Genomic DNA, 19040 nt, shown 5'->3' with positions numbered 1-19040 from the left:
ACACCCCCATCCTTCTGCATCGCAGTCTGCTGGACACCATCTCTCACACACTGCATGGACAGTATGCTTGGCTGCTGCTCGACTGTTGCTGCTGCTGCTGCTGCTGCTGTGACTGCAGCTGTTGCTGGTTTCTGCTAATTTACCGCCACAGTTTTTTGTGTTTTTCATAACTATGCACACAAACAAACTGAGTGAGAAGTGCAAAAAAAAAAACAAAACAAAAAGAAAAATGATGACTCAGTATCAGCTTTGTTGCGGTGCTGTCTTTGCGTATGAGCCATATTGGATCATCTCATTGCTGGTATTTTTTTATGAGTCACAACAAGAAAAATAAATAATATTTTCAACACAATCTGTTATAAATTAGAAAACACGGAAACATTATCACCACATTAAAAACTGACAGACAGATTTTGATTCCATATACATCAGTGATCCAGTCAGACCCTCTCTCAGAGTAAGAAATATTGATCACATTATTGCAGTGAACAAAGGAAATGCACAATACTGTTGATTGATTGACAACCATTTGGTCAAATGAGATGGCTGCATTCAGACAGCTGCACAACACAAAAAATTGTATTGGCATATAGATGGGATTTATGTATTGCTTTATATAACGCACATTCCTGTCTCATCACATTCTGTCTGACAAACTTGCTTGTATTGACTCTTACAACCCTTGTGTCTCTGCTGCTCCGATGTCAGCAACATAACCCTATGACACGTTTGGATTATCCTATTTTCACATATGAAGTTTGGACAGTTTTAGGAAAATCAAGTTGGGATATTTTCCAGTTGTCATCTCTCACATGCAGCATACATAAGGAAACAGCCCACTTCAGACATGTTCTAGTTTGGACATTTACTATATATATATATATATATCCACTATGATATAGGCAAGAGATCACCACTCTCTCATGGTAAATTACCTTTTTATGAGTTTCTTGCTCTTCACATGAGCAAGATGATATCATAACACTGAATTTACACAAGCTTCTCCTTCTTATAAAGTGCAAAAAGGAGATAATGCTGCAGACATTGCACAGCTTTCATATTAAAGCAATTGATCAACAATAAACTTCCACTTTGCAAGATCTCTAGCATCAGTTATAAAAAGTGAAATGTGAATACAATGTGAATAAACCAGGTATCAAGTGGCAAATGGAAAAACATCAAAAGGATGCCTATAAAGTTGTTGCAGCTCAATACTGCTTAAGCGCTTTGATTTGTGACTCCAGCAGACAAGGCCATGGCTATTTGCAAATCGTCATCACAGGCAGATTAATCCATTTGGATAATTTACATGTAGCCAATATTATCAATATTTCATTATAAATTATTTTTTAAAAAGAGCACCGTCTTGAAAAATCTCTAACTAATGATCATGTGTTTTTCTACTTCCATATTCTAGTAATAATGTTTCAAACCTGTCAGAAAAACACTGTTCTCCATGTACACACAATCTGAGAAATCAATCCTCCTACACATGTTGCACCCATGTTTCTAGGCAAAATTAATAAGACCGCCTCTCTAATTACAAATTATCATAAAATGTTACACTATTTCCATACGGATAAAACCAAATTACATTTCTCCATGTCATCAGTCACAACTTTGTCTCTTAATTTACACACATCTGATAATTATCCACTAATTACTGTGGGGTGATTTTGTCTCTGCTGTAGTTTTATGCAAATGCTTCCATCACGAAGCATTTCTGATATTTCGGCTCAGCATTTTAAAGTACTGCTTAACTTCGTTGGGAGCCACATATTAGGATGGCCTTGTTATTAAGGCTATGAGAACTGGCTCGACTTCATCCATCCACAGAGTTAATCAGTGCTGGACTGTAAACCCTCAAAAGTTCATAGAGCTTAATACAAAAGCAACTAATTATCAACTAAGGCAAACTTAAATCAAATGTTTTCTGAATTATTTTCCAAGTACATGCTATATATCTGTACTTTAATTTTAATAACTGTACACTACTGCTTTGGTAACTATTGTCCATGATGTAAATATATAAAAATGTTTGTGTGTTTCTGTTCTATGTCCTGTGTCCTGTTCTGTTTGTATATGTGTTTTTTTTTGCTGCTGTTCCAACCAAATTTCCCCCTGTGGGACAACTAAAGGATTATTAAATTGTATTCTATATCCATTTTTGAATGTCACATTTAAATACAATCAATATTCATTACTCTTGTCTTGTATAAAAGGTATGGTGAGTGATTATGTGATTATTTATTATTAAAAAATGTCTCAATTTATTTTAGTTTTCTTTCATTTAGTCTTAGTTATGACGGGCATGTATAATTTTTTTTTTTTTTTTTTTTTTTTTTCGCCTGTCCCATTTGGTTCTTTAGCCATCAGAATTGTTGTCTGAAGACCAACAAGGATACCCAATGGATTTACTTTGCCAAATGGATCATCGTGGCATTGCCGTATTGGTCCATTTGGTCGATCTTTGTTTTTATTATTTATTATATTTTATTTTCAGATGTTACAGACAGGGCATGTATAATTTGAGAATATGATTGCAATATAATATATTATCATACAAACTTACCTTTTTCAGTTTCTTTAGACTGCTCTCTCTAATGTACCGAATGAATCCAGAAACACTCACACAGACCTCTCAGTCTCAAAAAAACTTCATGCTAGCTGTGTTAAAAACAATTGCCAGAATGACAAGTGACAAACGAAAACAAACTACATTTCCTCTACCGTTTTGAAATTAGTTTTGGAGCTATAAAATATAGTTTCTGTGTCCCTGAGTGCATGTTTTCCTGGTGCAGAGTGTTTTTTCTTGCATCTATGGTTTTACCTGACATTAGAAAACACGCTATGTTAATCCTGCTTATGTCAGCCCACAACACTCTTATGAAAGATATAATCAGAATCTGAAGAATTTAACTTCCTGGTTAAAGAATAGCTTTATATAATACAATGACCTGTATGATTGCATGCTCTTGATGAACATCAGCAAGACAGCTTAAAAATATTAACTTTAAAGATTTTCTTCCTTAACAATGAGCAGAGCATGCTCACTCCTTGCGGTGCCACAGTGTTAGTCACTAGCTCACCTACCCACCTCAGCCATGACAGCTTTGTTATTCAAACATGAAGGTAAATAAAACACGACCCAAGCAACTGAACTGTAAACATAATGGTACAAATATAGAAGTACTAAGGAGAGTAGCGCATACAATATTAATGGGTGAGCACTGACTATTGTAGACACAGTTAAATACTTAATACTTACTTAATTATATTTTTAGGTAACATTCATTTTATCGAAAAAAAATGTTTTCGGACTCAGAAAGGGAAAAATGTCATAAAACATTGCAAAATGTTAGTAGAAAAAAATAAGTAAAAGTAATTTTTTTGCTACTTTATGCATTTAATTACTCGTAGTGCATGCATTTATAATTTGAGTAATCAGTGGCCTCTTACATTGATGATCTCCAGTTCCCACAGGTTCTTAACACACTCCAGTGTGCGGTAGCCGCTGGCAAGAAAGTTGGGCAGATATTCATGCAGACCAAGGCCATCCAACCAAGTGGCAAGAGATGTGCTGCCATCACACCCCAGTGCTTTTACCTACGGAGACAGATGCATCTAAGTAAGCAAGAACTGTGACTTTATGGAAGGACAATTTGGGTTTTCTACCCAACTAAAGCTGACTGCTGCAGCGGCCATGCTAGGCAAGTAGCTTAAAAAACAGCAATGTCAGTTCAGCTCTTGACTGGAACATCAACGATTGCCGGATGGAGTGCTGTGAAATCATCATTTATAATCCCCGGGGAAGGTTACTCCTGACTTTGCTGATCCCTACATATTCCATCTAAACTTTTCTCATCTCCAGAACAAAAATGTAATTTGTACAACACTGCAAAGCTTATGATCTTAGGTGACAGCTGCTTCCACTTCTTTAGGTACACTTGTTCAAGTGGTGGTCTAAAGGAACTAGTACATGCCCATGCTATAGCATTGTTTGACCTGTTCATGCTGGTGGCCATGAAATGAAAATGATATGATGCTTTGCTGTAGGCACGTAAATAGGTAAGTTTAGCTAACTGCTATGTGGTTGCTAGGCAACATACCATAGATCATGTATAATTCAGTTTTTGTGGATATAAATGAGATGCTACTATGATGACAAAAAAAGATACAATACTTTTAGATGGTGTTATAATTGTTAAACACTAAAAACAAGTCATTTTAGCCTGTTGCTTAGTACAGTAATTGCTAGGGAATCTGATGACATCAGAAACCTGATATACATAATAACCTTCAGGAGCCTATGATGTACCTGCGTGCCAAGTTTGGTTGCTCAACTCCTGACTGTGTAGGAGGAGTTAGCAGCCAAAAAAAACAAACACACAGACAGAGATTTGTACAGTAAATCAGTGGCACGTAGACATAGTCAAGATCTGCTCAAACCAAGTTCAAACCAAGAACATGGAAAAGAGTTGCTTTTAATAAAGCAGTTTGGATAATATTGTTCCATTCTTAAAATAACTTCATCAGCTTCCTTCATAGTCCACCTCAAAGTAAATATGCAAGAAATGGACCTTGGAGAAATGGAGGTGTCGCCGTATGCAGAATGTAGAAGGCAAGATCAGAATGATTCACTATCGTACTCACGATGGTAAGAACAAAATTGGCCAGTGCAACCGTTACATGAATTTAACAGTAATTTTGCATGCACAGTTGGTTTTTGTTCAGTTTAACAACATTTCTACAAACATCGTAGTGAAAGAGGCCAAATGAGTTCATTAAACTGTAATGATTTCCATATTAACCAGAGTTCAATCTCACAGAAAGCATCTGTGAACTAAAACAGGACTTGCATCACGAAGGTGCTGGACCAACTGCATAATGCTATCATTTTAATGTTTTTAACAGAGTCACCGGTTAATTTGTGGATTAATGTTAAAATAATACTAGCATAGTATAAAACATAATTCCCTCAAGCATACCTTATATTTATTTTTTTTATTGTAAATGAGGAGAAAAATTGTCTTTTAAAAAAGTAATAACTAGTGTTTTATGACTCGTTTTTTCATTTGCAGTGATATCAAACAGATATCAGAGTATAACAAACACAAATAAAGCCACTCATCCATCCATTCATTCATTCAACTATCCTCTTAATCAGTTGTCCAGTTGAGGGTCACTGAACTGGAGCCCATCCCAGCTATCATAGAGTGAAAAGTGTGTATTCCTGAATGAAAGATAATAGGTTTTAAATGAACCCACTCTGTCATTTTGTTTGCTTAGACAGCTTTGTTGCTTCAGGCTTAACCCACTCTATGGACAGCATGAATACTCCTTCAACACTATAACACATATCAGGGTGCCATTTATCTATTTTTAGCTTATTTGCTATTGTTAGTGAAGTACTTGTCCTTATTGGGGTTTTTTTGTTATTTGAGATCCTGTCAGTTGCTGGTCTCCTTAGTGCTGAAGATAACCTACGATATTAAGCACCTTGGGCAAGTTGCGTGCCGCGTGGAGGATTTTCTTTCGATGTCCTGGATCAGTGATCCCGATGTCTCTGAGATCCTGGTCCTCCATCACGTTACTTCCCTGCATGTGCACAAACACAGGAGAGACACACAAATAAACACATTCACACACAGGCACACCCAAAGGCGTAGTCATCAGACATACGTGCATGCAAACAATCACATACACACAAGCACATAGACAGTACGCAGAATGAAAATGGATATACAGAACAACAGTATGCAAGAAAAATCATTTATAATACCGTGTACATATTTGCACAGAAATAAACAATCCACTCAAAAGTATCATGACTTGCTCCACAGCCTTACTGCAAGGGTAAAACTGTGACTGAAAAAATACACACTTGCTCTTAACACACACCGCATGCGCAAACACGCAGAATATGCACATCTCTGACACAAGCAGTAACAGCAGAGTGGGAGGACAATGAAGTCAAATAAATTGTGCGTGCCAAGAGTAATCAATCTGATCTGGTGCGACTCAGCAGGAACAAAGCCTTCAGAATTGCTGCTGCGTCTCCAGGATCCCTGTGCTGCTGTGCTTCATCCAGGGACACCAAACAGTCCAAGAGGAAGTATTCCACAACAATTTGAGACTATTTGTTAATTTAGGGTGTGGAAACAATGAACAATAGATTTTTTTCTCACATCCTGAAAGCTTCAAAAAGAAAATTCTTCCCTTATTCAAATCACAGCCCCACTTGCTTCATCATCTTCTACTGGTTTATAGGTAGGAATGTAAATACAAGGAGAACCATGAAAATGAAGAGCTAAGCGTTTTTCCCTGAGGACTGCTGCAGATTGATTCTCTCTGGCCAAGAATGTTAAAATGTTCTGTAGTCTTTACTCAATCTGCTCTCTCTGGATTGGTTTCAGAGCACAATGCAGCAGTATTCACAGGCCTCTATCAGGGTGCAGTTGGGAGATTACTCACTGATCGCAAGAATAAAAGGTCAAAATGAAGCGGGCCTGATGTAAGGGAGGTCCAAAAATAGATCCTCCACTTTTATTAACACGGTTGGAAGTTTGATGATGCCTCGGGAGACTTTGCAAACTTGTTATTTCATGCCGCATTTGAAACATGTGACAGGAATGTATGGTTCAGTTCTTACATAGCTTATAAGCTATGGTAGTGTGATTTGATCTGATATGCCTTGCAGATGTAGCCATGGTAGAAGTCCTTCATCTCACTAAATGCACTCAGTTAAGGCAACAGTGAATTAGAACTGCTCCATTCCCCTTCTCCACAGAGGAATAGTTTGGAAGCATAAAGATTTTCCATTTTTAAAGCAGACGTAACAGGGAAATGATAAAGAATAAAGAGTTTACGGATCAGAATGTTGATGTTCAGCTCCATATTACGATATTCGAAAATGGGGGGGAATGTAGCGTCTGATGCAATATTAATGCAGAAGAGATGCAATACAAGTGGATGATGATGGACAGACTTCTAAGATGTTCTCCTCCACTAGATTGTTTATCTAAAAAAAATAATAATAATTTGTGTATTTTTTCACTCAAATGAAATGTGTGGCCATGAAGGCCAAGAGAGTGAAAGCTACGGGTGCCCCACTTTTGGTAGTGCAAAAATGATTATCATCGTGTAAAAATTATGAGAATGGGCACACAGCTGTTCATAATTTATGATCCCTCAAAAGCTGCATCTCAGAGCAATCATCACATGCAGAGAGCCTTGCCGACTCATGTGAGCGGCTGCTCTTGTGCGCTGACGGGCGGACACAAGGAAACTTTCCAAGCAGGACTATACAGTGTATCTTAAGCTGTGACAGCAGTGGGTTGTGGGCACAGAAAGGCTTGCGTGCTGAGACTCCTGTCACTGCAGAATTAAACTGGGAAGAGCTTTCAATCCCCTCTGGGCTCACAAACGATATAGTGTTTAAAGTAAAATCTGCTCTGGGTTTACCCTGTTTTTATGTCAGCTGATTTCCAGAAATGGTTAAATATTACTACATGTTCCTCTGGGCTCCATTGCATTGTTCCTAAATACAGTGTTAATACATAAATGAAATCAAACATGACGGGGAATTAAAAAGGAGCCACAGTACTGCCCTCTACTGATCACTTTACTCAAATTTGCAATGAATCCCACAAATGAGTTCTGATATTTAAGTTCAGTTAGATTGATGACATCTGAAGCAAGCCTAGCACAATCTAAAAGGTCAATATTAAACATTCACAGTGCCTGCCTACTCTGACCTTTCTTCTTGTTTGCAACCTCCACATCCTTGTAAATATCCATGGCTAATTTGCCTTGTGAAGCTAATGATTTATTTCCTTGATGCATCAAGTCTAGCAGACACATTAACTGTGGCATGAACATGAACATCAGAAAGGCTAATGAACCAAGTCCACATCACACTGTATCCTGGAAATCTTGATCTACATGGATTCATTCAATCCCAATCAGACGGTAAAGCTCGCTTTTTGTTCTCTAAGTCTACTATAGCTACTAAATGATGAATGTTACATTTTGGGCAAAATAACAAAATACAGGCAGAGATATTGCTTAGTCAATTGAGGATGACAGTTATTCTACCTGGTTGTTGCATCTGGCTTTTGTTGGCTTATGTTGCCTATGTAACAAATCAATAAGAAGAACAGATTTCTCCATCAACTAAATGAAGTACCTGCTCCCACATGGTCATTTGCAAGAGGACTAAAAACATATAAAGATTAGATTTAATCAGTCAAGGTTAGAAATCATCCTTTTTTAGTGCCAAAGGACTCATCCCCTCAAATCTTATGCACTGAAGTCTGAATTTAATACAGATGACCTGAGTTTTGTCTAGTACAGTACAACTGGCTGAATCCATAATGTGTTTTTTGCTGGACATTTTCTGACTGAAAAAAGTCAACTTGCCCTTTTGTTACTAGTGTTAATTACATAACAGCATTTCCAAATCTCTCAGTGTGTAAATTACTTCCAACTTAATTAACTCCAGTGTATTATTCTGGAGATAACTGATTTATTAGTGTAGCTGTAATCACCTACCAAATACTGTATTCCTTTATTTTTTACAACCATGCTCTTATAGTTGTGTTATCGCCTCATAAACAAATATAAAGCTGAGTCCATCTGAATGGTCACATTCTTACAAATTTCCACTATACTGCAATCTCATTTCTACCCAAAATGGGAAAAGAAATCCAGAAAAGACAGTAGCACTTATAAACTATACTGATTTGTCAATACAACCACTCTTTTTTTCTGACCTCACTGGTCTCACTTGACTGAATTCCACTGTGACATCAGACGCACTGTATCATATAACCCATGGTGCTATTGCAACTCTGTGACCTGAGAAATGTTACCCCCAGGCCTACTTATTTACAGCATATAGCCATGTTTTCAGAGAAACATGACTATCAGATGGAAAGTGGTGTTTTTGGCTATCCCTGTCAAATGCAATATCAGGTTTCCTCACAATGTTCTTTACGGGAAACATGATAAAGCTTTCAGACAGATTGTGGACATCACTTTAGTATGAATATATTAATATTAGATTCTTACTGTTGCATAAAAAAAATGCTAAATTGTATATAATTCTTCAATAACTTTTTATGTTTTAGGAAAACTTATCTCTGGCATCATTTTTTAGCCACCACAGTGGAAAAAACTGTGATTTTGATCATTTTTTACAGTATAAATAAAAAATTTGAAAATAGAAAAATAGATGCATGCAAACATATGTAATGCAATTGCAGCATATCATTGTAAAAAAAAATACAGCACAACAGCATGCTGCTGCAGTGTAATCATCTCTTGTACAGTAAATGCAAGATAGGCCCACCATATGGATAGTACAGAGAATAATCTGTGGAGGATTTAATAAGATTTAGCAATCAACCATGCAAAGTGTATCTAGGATAAAACAGGCTGTGCTTATATTAAGAATTGTTTGTCCTGGTTAAGTGACTATACCTAAACAGAGGTCAAGTACAGTGGCTGTAAATCAAGGGAATCGATGTGGAGACAGACATTTGAATTTTGCAGTAAATGAGATGACTGGGAATGCTGGGAAAAAGTTAATGAATGTTGGCTGTCTGTGTGTTCCCACTGGTGACAGCTCATACTCTTTATAGGGATTCAGGAAGAGGCCATAAATTTTAGCTGGGTCATGCGTTGCACAGAGGTGAGGAGGAGTTATGGAGAGGAGATGGGAAAGTGTTATAAAGGAAGAGAGAGAGTGGAAGGGTGAGTGAGAGACAGAAATAAGGGGGCGTGGAGTTACCAAGAGACAAGCAGAGTGGTGACATAAAAAGACTAATGCAGCTTGTTTGACAGTGGAGAGACAGGGTGATGTAAAGTGGAACCGACCCTTGAGATGACATGCTGCAGGTGACTCACCATGAATCGTAGGTCATCAAAGCCATTGAGCAGGAGCTTGCTCTCGTACTGCGGCAGACCCACATGCTCCAGCCAGTCTCCCACGGGCTGGTCCAGGGCTTTACCACAGGCCCCATCTGCCGAGAGAGGGAAGCGCTTCAGGAGTGAGAAACCTTTCAGCCGGTAGCAGCGGCACTCCGAGGACGAGACGTGGCATTGCCACATCATTCTCGGCCAGCAGAAGCAGAGCCGAGTGCAGCAGCACCAGGCAGGGTAGGGGGGAGACAGGGTCCAGGCCGGGGGTGAGGGGCTCCCACAGTACAGGCGGGGGCCCGGCTAAACTCAAACACAGGAGGAGGAAAGGAAGTGCTGCAGGCACCGCTCAAGCCCTGCAGGGGACTGACTAGGCTAATATACACCCACTGTGTGTTAGTGTGACTGACTAGATATGTCAGGCAAGGGTGGAGGTAGTGCGGGGAAGGGAGCCCATCTGAAGCTCTGTATTGTTAAGTTATGTTGGACTGAGCCACTACAGCATCTTCCAACAAACCGAGCTCACTAAGCATTCCTTTAGTGAGCAGATGAGCAAGTGTAAAAACAAGTGCCTAGTTCGTCCAAAATCATTACAACACACCACTACAAGTCAAGAGACTAGATCATTTTCAGACTGAGTGGAAATGGAAATTATGTTTCACTAAATAAGACATTTTCATATACCTGACATTATTTACTCTGTTAAAAATATCCCCGTCACTTATTCTAAAATCAGAAACTACTCCATCAGGATGTAACACAGAAATACTCAGCTCCCCCAAAATGAATCTGTCAGGGTTTTCACCACATACTTGTAAAGCTCTGGCTGAGTCCCATGGCTTCATTGGTCAACCTCTTTGAGAGCTAGGACAAGGCTCATACAATGAAGGTAGCAGCATTCTAAAGTACTGTTGAGGTACGCGTGTAATTTTTGATCAAGGAATAGACATTTGCTTAAATCATATTTCGTCCTTACTCCACAGCCACACGGAGTACGGTCAGGTAGACATATTGTAAATCCTACATCAAAGAAACGTTGGCTTAGGCTTTCCACAGTGTGCTGATTCCAAACTCCTCAATTCATAATAAAATCCAAGTTTAGATTCCTTGATAAAGCTCCAGGTAAGCTGTCTGCCAAAGGAAAAAGGCTCAATGTCCTTGGTGGTACCAGTGCTCCCTGTGCTGCCCACATTCACACTTTTCAGCAAGCTGCTGGATGTGCGGCTAAGCCAAAGAACGTGCTTCTCATCTCTGAAAGCAGTAAATCCAGGTTCAGATCCAACAGATGGCAGGTGAGCCTCTTGACTCTGAAGCGAGGATCACTGCAGGACCACAGTGCCGGTTAAGGTAGCTCCTTCCTGAGGCAGGCGCCCCCCACTCCCTCCCCAGCCCACCTGGTTCTTCCCCTTGCTGGGTGCAGCTAGCAGCCTCTGTGCTCAGGGCAGAGGTTTGCTGCATCCCCTGCCTGTCGGAGACACGCAGGCAGCGCAGATGCAGTCACAGCAGCTGCTCCTGGCTCACACACGCTACCCCTCACTGCTCACAGGGCATAGCGTCCTCACGCTGGCTACTTCTACACAGGAGACCAACGATCTGCCTTAAGCTCAGCCACTGCCGCCACGTCCTTCTCACATCCACGACAGCCAACAGACTCACTGTTCATCCCCCCCCCCTTCTCATCCAAGCAAATCCCTCAAGCTCTTCTTTGTAACTCCCCCCCCCCCTCTTGTCTCTCTCGCTTCTCTCAGCTTTCTTTCTCTCAATCTCATAGCCCCATACCCATACTGTGTGATCGCACTGCAGGGCTGCCGTATGCTGCCTGATGAAGTGGGGTGCTGCTCCACGTAACCACCTCTCTCCCACTATATCACTTCCCCTCCCTCTGCCTCTCTCTCCCTCTCTGGCTTGCACTCTCCCTCACTCTGTCTTGCTCCTTGCCTCTCGTTCTCAAACACACAGACAGATGCAAACGCACGCACACTTTCTCTCTCGACTCATCGTCTGTCTGTCTACCCCTTCCCATTATATCTTGCTCCTCTTTCTCTCTCAATAAAATGCACACATACTCACTCTTTTCTGGCAGTGCCTTTCTAACCTTAACGTACCTCTCCCCCTCTCTCCCCCTCCACTGCACTGATTAGAATTGCACAGAAGCACTCTGATCTTGCCAGTGGAGAAAGGACACCACCATCAGAGGCGAGGAACAAGCTCCGAAAGCCCCAAATCACAGTCTTTTCCAGCTAAGAATGACTAGAATTTAAAGGGATGATGGGACCTCGATCCAGTTCTGCAGGAGCCACGCCAGTTTTTTTGGCTAACATGGGATATTGAAACAAAGACTCTGCTCAAATCCCTGCTTATTACCAGAAGGCTTTAATTCATTTACATCTTACTTTGATGATAGGACAAAGGGGGGCAGCATTGATTCAAGTCAGCAGAGTTTTTAATACACTTGGAGAAGAGAAGAGAAGAGAAGAGAAGAGAAGAGAAGAGAAGAGAAGAGAAGAGAAGAGAAGAGAAGAGAAGAGAAGAGAAGAGAAGAGAAGAGAAGAGAAGAGAAGAGGACATGTCGAGACCTGCCTCTTCTCCATCTCATCCAGCATGACAGAAAAGAGGCAAATTCCATTATGTACTTCCAGATGCTCATGTCATGTCAACCATTTTTAGAGCACAACAGAGGCTTCTTACAGGAAAAAGCCGGCATAAGAAAGTAAGATGACATAAAATTTTTAGAATTGGGGTTAAAAATAAACAAATCAGGTCATGTGTGGCATTAACATGTCTTTAGTAATCTGATCACAACTGGACAACTGCAGAAGTTCACACTTGGCATTTGAATGCCAAGCTATCGCTTTTAATCATTTGCAACATCCCAAGACATTTGAATTGGAGGTAAAGACAATACAATATAACCCCAATGATTGAGCCCCCTGTGAGCTAACTCTTCATGATGGTGGGAAGTAAGGAACCTTGTTTAACTGGAAAAGACACACTGTAGAACCAGTATCAGGAAGGGGCAGGCATGTGCCTCGACTGGTTTGGGGGTTGAGGGGAAAGAGAATAAGGGGAAAAAGAGAGACAATGACAAAAACTAATGATAAGACCAAATACCAGATTCCTGCTGCAGTCTAATTTTTCAAACCAGCATCTCACTGCTCTACACAACAGCAGATTACTGTAAGCTATCACTAAGTAGATGGCAGTACCTTCCTGAGCCAGGTACTGCCAGAGGTTTCTTCTTGTTAGAAGGGAGCTTTTCCTTCACTGTCACCAAAGAACTTTCTCAGAGGGGCTTTTTCTTTCTTTGTATTATTGTAGGCTTTACAATATAAAGTGCCTTGACGCAACTGTTGTGATTTGGTGTTATGTAAATAAAATTGAGCTGAACTGAATTGAATTGCATTAAAGTGCCTTTCACAAATTACAAAATCATCCAACAGTCTTTCGCAGAAGTAATAATAAATAATAGCCACAGGTGTTCAAACTGCTAAAGCCAATGGCAGATGCACAGCTGTATTTTAGTGACTAGCAAAGCTTCAGTTGACAAGTGCAACTCTGCAGTCAAGTGGCTGAAAAATGAAGCCAATGCTAAAGTACCTGAAGTGGATAGCTTATAGTTATTGAACTGTAACTTTCTTTGTGGTGTTGGTGACCTTTTGACATTTAAACAGTTCAAGAGTCTGTGCCTCAGTTTTATTGCATAAAAATCTATTATTTTATGTACTATTAGAACTAAATTGTGAATATGTGTGGTATGTGCTTTGCACCTCCACGGTTTATGGAAGCATTTGCTAACCAAGTTTAGCACTTCATTTTTTCATCTAAATATGTCCATCTTTCATTATTCTGTCTTTTTTCCACAACATGTCAGGACCCACTAACCCAACACCTGAGCTTTGAAATGCAGTCTACACAAACCAATCCCTGATGTCCCAAATGTTACGTTCATCTTTTATATACAAAAAAGGTGAATCAAACCACCTTCAATGGAGGTCTGAGCTATGTGATCTCGGTACATCTTGAGTATATTCACACCTGTAATTAGAACTGTCCACTTGTGATCTTGACCAAAAATGCATGTTAATGACAGGTGAACAAGGCTTGAAAGACTCTCTCACTCACTTATGCAGGGTGTCCAGTGGTGTTATCCCAGTACAGCTCCAGGCAAAGCATTATTATGCAGGCTTTCAAGCAGCCTGCAATCACCTCACACATTCCCCAATGGGTAGCCAGCCAGTCAGTAAGGTAGAGAGGGCGAGGAGAAGCAATGACAACACAGGGAGGCAAAGTGAAGGGCTATTGATTGAACCTTCTCTTTAATTGGCCACGTATACCTTTGTTTCTTCGCCCTTAACAATTAGGTGAAAGGCCAAGTCAGGTCTCAATGACCTGTCAGTCATCCACAAGGACCGATGCTCATCATTCGTTATCAGGAAAAGAGGCTGCTATTAAATTTTCTGTGACTGAGGACAAGAATGATGGATAGGGGGAAGGAGAAAGGAAGGGAGAAGGAGAGAATGTGCAAGAGAGATAAGACGGAAAAAGACTAATAGAGGAGGCGGCGATGAAACATATGGGTGAGATAAGATGGTAATAGGAAGTAAGAAGGATTGAAGTGGACTAATTATGATTCACTACAAGATCCCACAACTCCTCCTTCTCATACTTTACACTTTTCTTCTAAGCCTCATACCAATCTCAGCTTTTACGATACAACAAAACTGCTCAAAATACCATCCACCCCACCCAATTTTTTTTCATTCTTTTGGGACAGGAACACCTCCCACGATAGTAAAACCTAATTACTGACTGACAGAGGATCCAATTCTCCTATGGGGGGTGGGGGGAAATGGGTCACTGTCTTATCCCCTGTTAAACAGCCCAAGCTGTCAAATCTGTCCAAGTGGGTTTCTGTGCTGTGTGAGCACTACGAGGTCTAGACTTGGCTCCACGGAACACCCCGAATGGCCTATTTACCGAAGAAGAGGTAGAGGTTGTGTGTAGATAAAGCCATGCCTTTTTATCAGAGCAGGAGAAAAGCAGTAGCTCCTTGTCAACACACCCAAGCACTGGAGAAAATGAGCCGCAAAGCTGAATTAATTCAGAGAAACTGAAGGCGGACTCTTTTCCTTTGAACGTCAGAGTGTGCCTGTACACAAACCAAGCCGATGCCTCCTGTGTGCTGTTAGCTGTGCGGTCTCTCTCCAGTCCCTCTCTTATTCTAAGCACATTTACTCAGTGAACTCTTTCATACAATCAAGGCACTTGTGATGGGCACACAACACAAACATCATTATCTTTGAGGATTTATATGGTACAAAACTGCATTAACATTTTGCTAGCCGAGAAAATCTGATTCTTTTCAGAAATTGCTTCGAGAAGATGAATGACCATGCTTCACTTGTGTTATGAAGTGGATAAGTTTTTCCTCATCCTGTCACAACAAAAGCTAAAAGTGGAATAAAGATTTACAATTTAGGTTTCCATCTTTGCATAATCCCTCCTACATCTCTCCCCTCCTATCTATGTGTACCTCCTTCCCCATGTGATTACTCTGAAGGGTAGCCGATCCTTCCCTTACGCAGTGAAAAAAGGAAATATGACCTTTTTATTAAGAGAGACACAAAAAAAGCATCCTGGCAACCATCAGAACTAGTTGTGCACAATCTCCGATTTAAATCGGAGCAGCAAGTGTATGACTCAGCTGAATCTGGGACACTTTCAGCATGTCATTCTTCAAACAAGGACTATTAATAGTACACACCTATAAGTGTAGCGAAAACAAACACCATATTTGCTCTTACGTAATGTGGAATAACTCCAGGTCTTAATTGCTTAGATAGCATTTAATCCAACACTGCTCACTGAGCTGGAATTTAAGTCAAAATTAAAATGATAAATTAACAAGCTTTCCTTAAAAAAAGATATATTTGAGCTTAAAGATAATGAATGAACAGAAATTATCCTTAAAAGAATTGAATTGTGATGAAATAAGTACATTTAATGATTTCTAAGAACAGTTTATTTTTATTGTTTTTGATATACTTTCGTCCTCTTCTTTTGAAAATGTACATTTCTAAATTGTGAGTTTCTTAAAAGCACTTTGATCGGCATTTTTTTACTTTAGGGGAAATCATAAACATTGAGAATTTTCACCATATTGTTGCCACTCAAAAAGCTGTATAATGTTTATTTACTTTTACAATATAGGTTTTACTTCTCAAGGCTAACAGAAATCAATTGTCTTCCTGACATGGCGACTGAAAATAAAATTTAATGCTAAATCCAAAACAGAAAATTTACAATCTTCACTATTTTATATTAAAAGTGGTCAAAGCAATCACATAAATACACCAAATGGACATTTGTAAGAGGAATACAGGAAGATGTTATGGAAGAAATGACAGCATTGAATCAGAAATATGATGAAAGAAACTCTCTCGTTAGCAGACACTGCAGCCCATAAAGCATACTGTACATTACTAATGAAAATGTTATCCCAATAAATCTGATGAGACACGTAAAACGCAGTCCTGTGCAGAAAAACACCCTTACACAGTCCTGTACGACAAAGCCTCCTTTCCTACAGAGTATGTAATGGGGGTAGGTTTACACTGTATCAACTCAGTTGCGTTATCTAAACAAACTGAGATGATGCCAGCTGGCTTCTCCCTCTGTACTGCCTGAAGGACAGTTGATGAAGCGTACTATCAAATCAAGCCCTATTGAGATCTACAGTACCACGAGAAAAAAAATTACAACACTGAGGGGAATTTAGAATTTGATTTCCCATGAAGTGGAAACCTTGTGAGTAATAAATAACAACAATGATGTGCCAAACAAAAGTCAGCATGAATCACTGTAACTTGTGAGAACAATAAAAGAGCTCTTCGTCCTTTCTGAAGGCGTGTTTAAATGCCATGAAGGAGCTCTTGCTGGTGTAAAATGACTGGTTGCAGATAATATTCTATATAAATCGTGCTCAATTAACTCATCAGTGGTAAATGAGTAACATTCCTTAATACCTCAGACAGTGTTGTTATTTTGCATTTACACCACAAAGTCAAATCTGTGGAGAAGAAAAGACTCCAAATTCAAGTTGGTTACTGATGGATTACCTGAACTTGGTATGGGCTGCTTGTTTTTGGATGTTTCAATTCCTGCTCCAATTAAATTCATGATCTTCTCAATCTGTTGAAGAGAAATAAACGTGAAACACTGGTGAAAAATTACCTTACCCGAGACTGACATATTAACTCATGACTTTAAAACAGAATCATAATGGATCGACTTTAATGCATTAATGTAAAACACACATCCAACCTTCCTTTATCCTACCTGAGCCAAACCAATTATAAAACAGGAAGGAGTGAGACTGCCTGAAGAGTTAGGTCTGTGCACTGCTACTGCTGGGAGTGTTGGAGAGAAGGCAGGCTACTTTGCATTGATGGATTACGAGCAACAGTCCAACGTGGACAGCAATTCAATGACTAATGCTTCACTCAGCAAAAACACAGACGGTTGATTAAGGTGAAGCAAGAATATCTAGGAAGTTCTGTAACCAGGTCCAAAATGCATAAACTAAGCCCCAAGAGAATGAGAGCTGCTGTTGACTGTTTCAGGGAGTAACTGATTGCCCCCTCAGACCTGTGTTATTTAGGCTTCAGAGAATAAAGCAATAGCTTACTGCAAGATTAAGTGTGCACAATGCTGCATGCAGGAGATTACAGAACAACTCAAAAAAGAGTTGTTCTGGGGCTTAGAGCTGAGCGTGTTTATTTAAGAGGACTCTGATTTTCCAGAGCCAAAATATATTTTAAGGTTGTTTGTTTTTGTTTATTTTGCTGAGTAACAGAACATTTGTGCAGATTCTAGTGAAATGCTTTTGGAGACTGATAAAGGTATCACAGCTGATATTTGAAAGGCAAGGAAGACAAGCTATGAACATTATTTTTTTTCATCCCAATAGAAATGAATATGCACAGATATATAGGAATATACATTTCAGCAGTTGAAGAAAACTCCAGTATTTTATTATTGCACTTCATAGACTTGATTTAAAGTTTGTCAAAAATTGAAGCACTGAGAAAGGCAAGATAGAATTACTTTCTACATTTTTCATTGCATAAAAATGATAATAAACAAGCTTTACACTCTACACTCCAAAGTTTGAAACACAGCATTTGCTATATACTCGAGACAGAGAATCCCAGCTGTGCACAAAAACAGTCAAGAAATGACGCAATCAAGAATAGCAGGACTTTCCAAGTGTTTTTTTTTTTATCTTCACTGGCATAAAGGTAGTTTAGAGGTGCAACTTGGCCTGCCAGCTAGTGAAATTTGCAGCCTTAGCGATGCTGGAGATTTTTCCAGCTTTAGCCAGAGGTGATAACCCTGTGTGGATTATCTGCGATTTCTTGTTTTTATCAGTAGTTTAATTATCTGAGAGAGACTATTGCATTGTTACTAAACACAATAATTCAAAAATGGAACAGTTTGACATCTTCAAGTTGAAATTCATAGAAAATAAACTAATAAAATTAAATCTGTTTTTGCATGTTAATCTAGAAGTTTTACAATTTTAGGAAATGTGAAAAAGAAAAAAATATCTAAAGTTTGGACTTTAGCCCGGTGAAATAAGCTGAAATGGCTCTGAAACATCCTCTTCATGAGACTGACATTTAAATGAAGCTTATGCGTAAGTTCAATAAGGAAGATCTGTCGTCACCCATCTGTCTGCTTCCCAGGTGTTGACGGATAATCTAAGCTTTACATCAATTCCACTTTCCCACACTGTCAAGTTGATTATGACATCACATGTCTAGTCCAATCAGTTTTCTGCTGGCCTCCTTCAGGCCGATCAGCCTTTACTCGGCTACTTTAAATCTCACTGCGCATCTGTTATTCTTCCTTGCAGTCGCCTTCATGCAACTCACCTCCTCCCTATCACCGCCTCTCATCACTCAGGCTCCATTCAAGCCTCCATCTTCATCTCCACCACCAGCGTCTAGACTCTGGGGGGGGGGGTCCTGCCCTTATCCCTATCACAGCTGGGATTATGTTCTGCTGTGCTAGGCCATCGGGGTCTGAACGCCAAATACCTCAAATTGAATTTTGTA

The 19040-nt window shown here is 39.6% G+C and overlaps 1 protein-coding gene across 6 annotated transcripts in view; it reads right to left on the bottom strand.

Annotated features, from left to right (window-relative positions):
• Positions 1-19040, bottom strand: part of anks1ab (ankyrin repeat and sterile alpha motif domain containing 1Ab) — a 56504-nt gene that overhangs the window by 14301 nt on the left and 23163 nt on the right. For 5 of the 6 annotated variants that reach the window (XR_003272396.1, XM_026167044.1, XM_026167045.1 and 2 more), the window contains 4 exons: positions 17040-17112; positions 9910-10025; positions 5500-5598; positions 3460-3606 (listed from right to left, as the gene is read on the bottom strand). Coding sequence is in view for 5 of the 6 variants with exons in the window: in XM_026167044.1 (XP_026022829.1) it covers positions 3460-3606; positions 5500-5598; positions 9910-10025; positions 17040-17112 (435 nt within the window). In the remaining variant the exon portion in view is untranslated. Of the gene's footprint in view, positions 1-3459; positions 3607-5499; positions 5599-9909; positions 10026-10733; positions 11589-17039; positions 17113-19040 lie in introns of those variants that run through there. The other variant, XM_026167047.1, reaches the window with a different exon arrangement.

This window comes from Astatotilapia calliptera, chromosome 5 (genome assembly GCF_900246225.1).
Source record: "Astatotilapia calliptera chromosome 5, fAstCal1.2, whole genome shotgun sequence".
NCBI classification, from domain to species: domain Eukaryota; kingdom Metazoa; phylum Chordata; class Actinopteri; order Cichliformes; family Cichlidae; genus Astatotilapia; species Astatotilapia calliptera.
The sequence above is the reverse complement of the archived record's forward strand: the minus strand, read 5'-3'. Positions and strand labels throughout refer to the sequence as shown.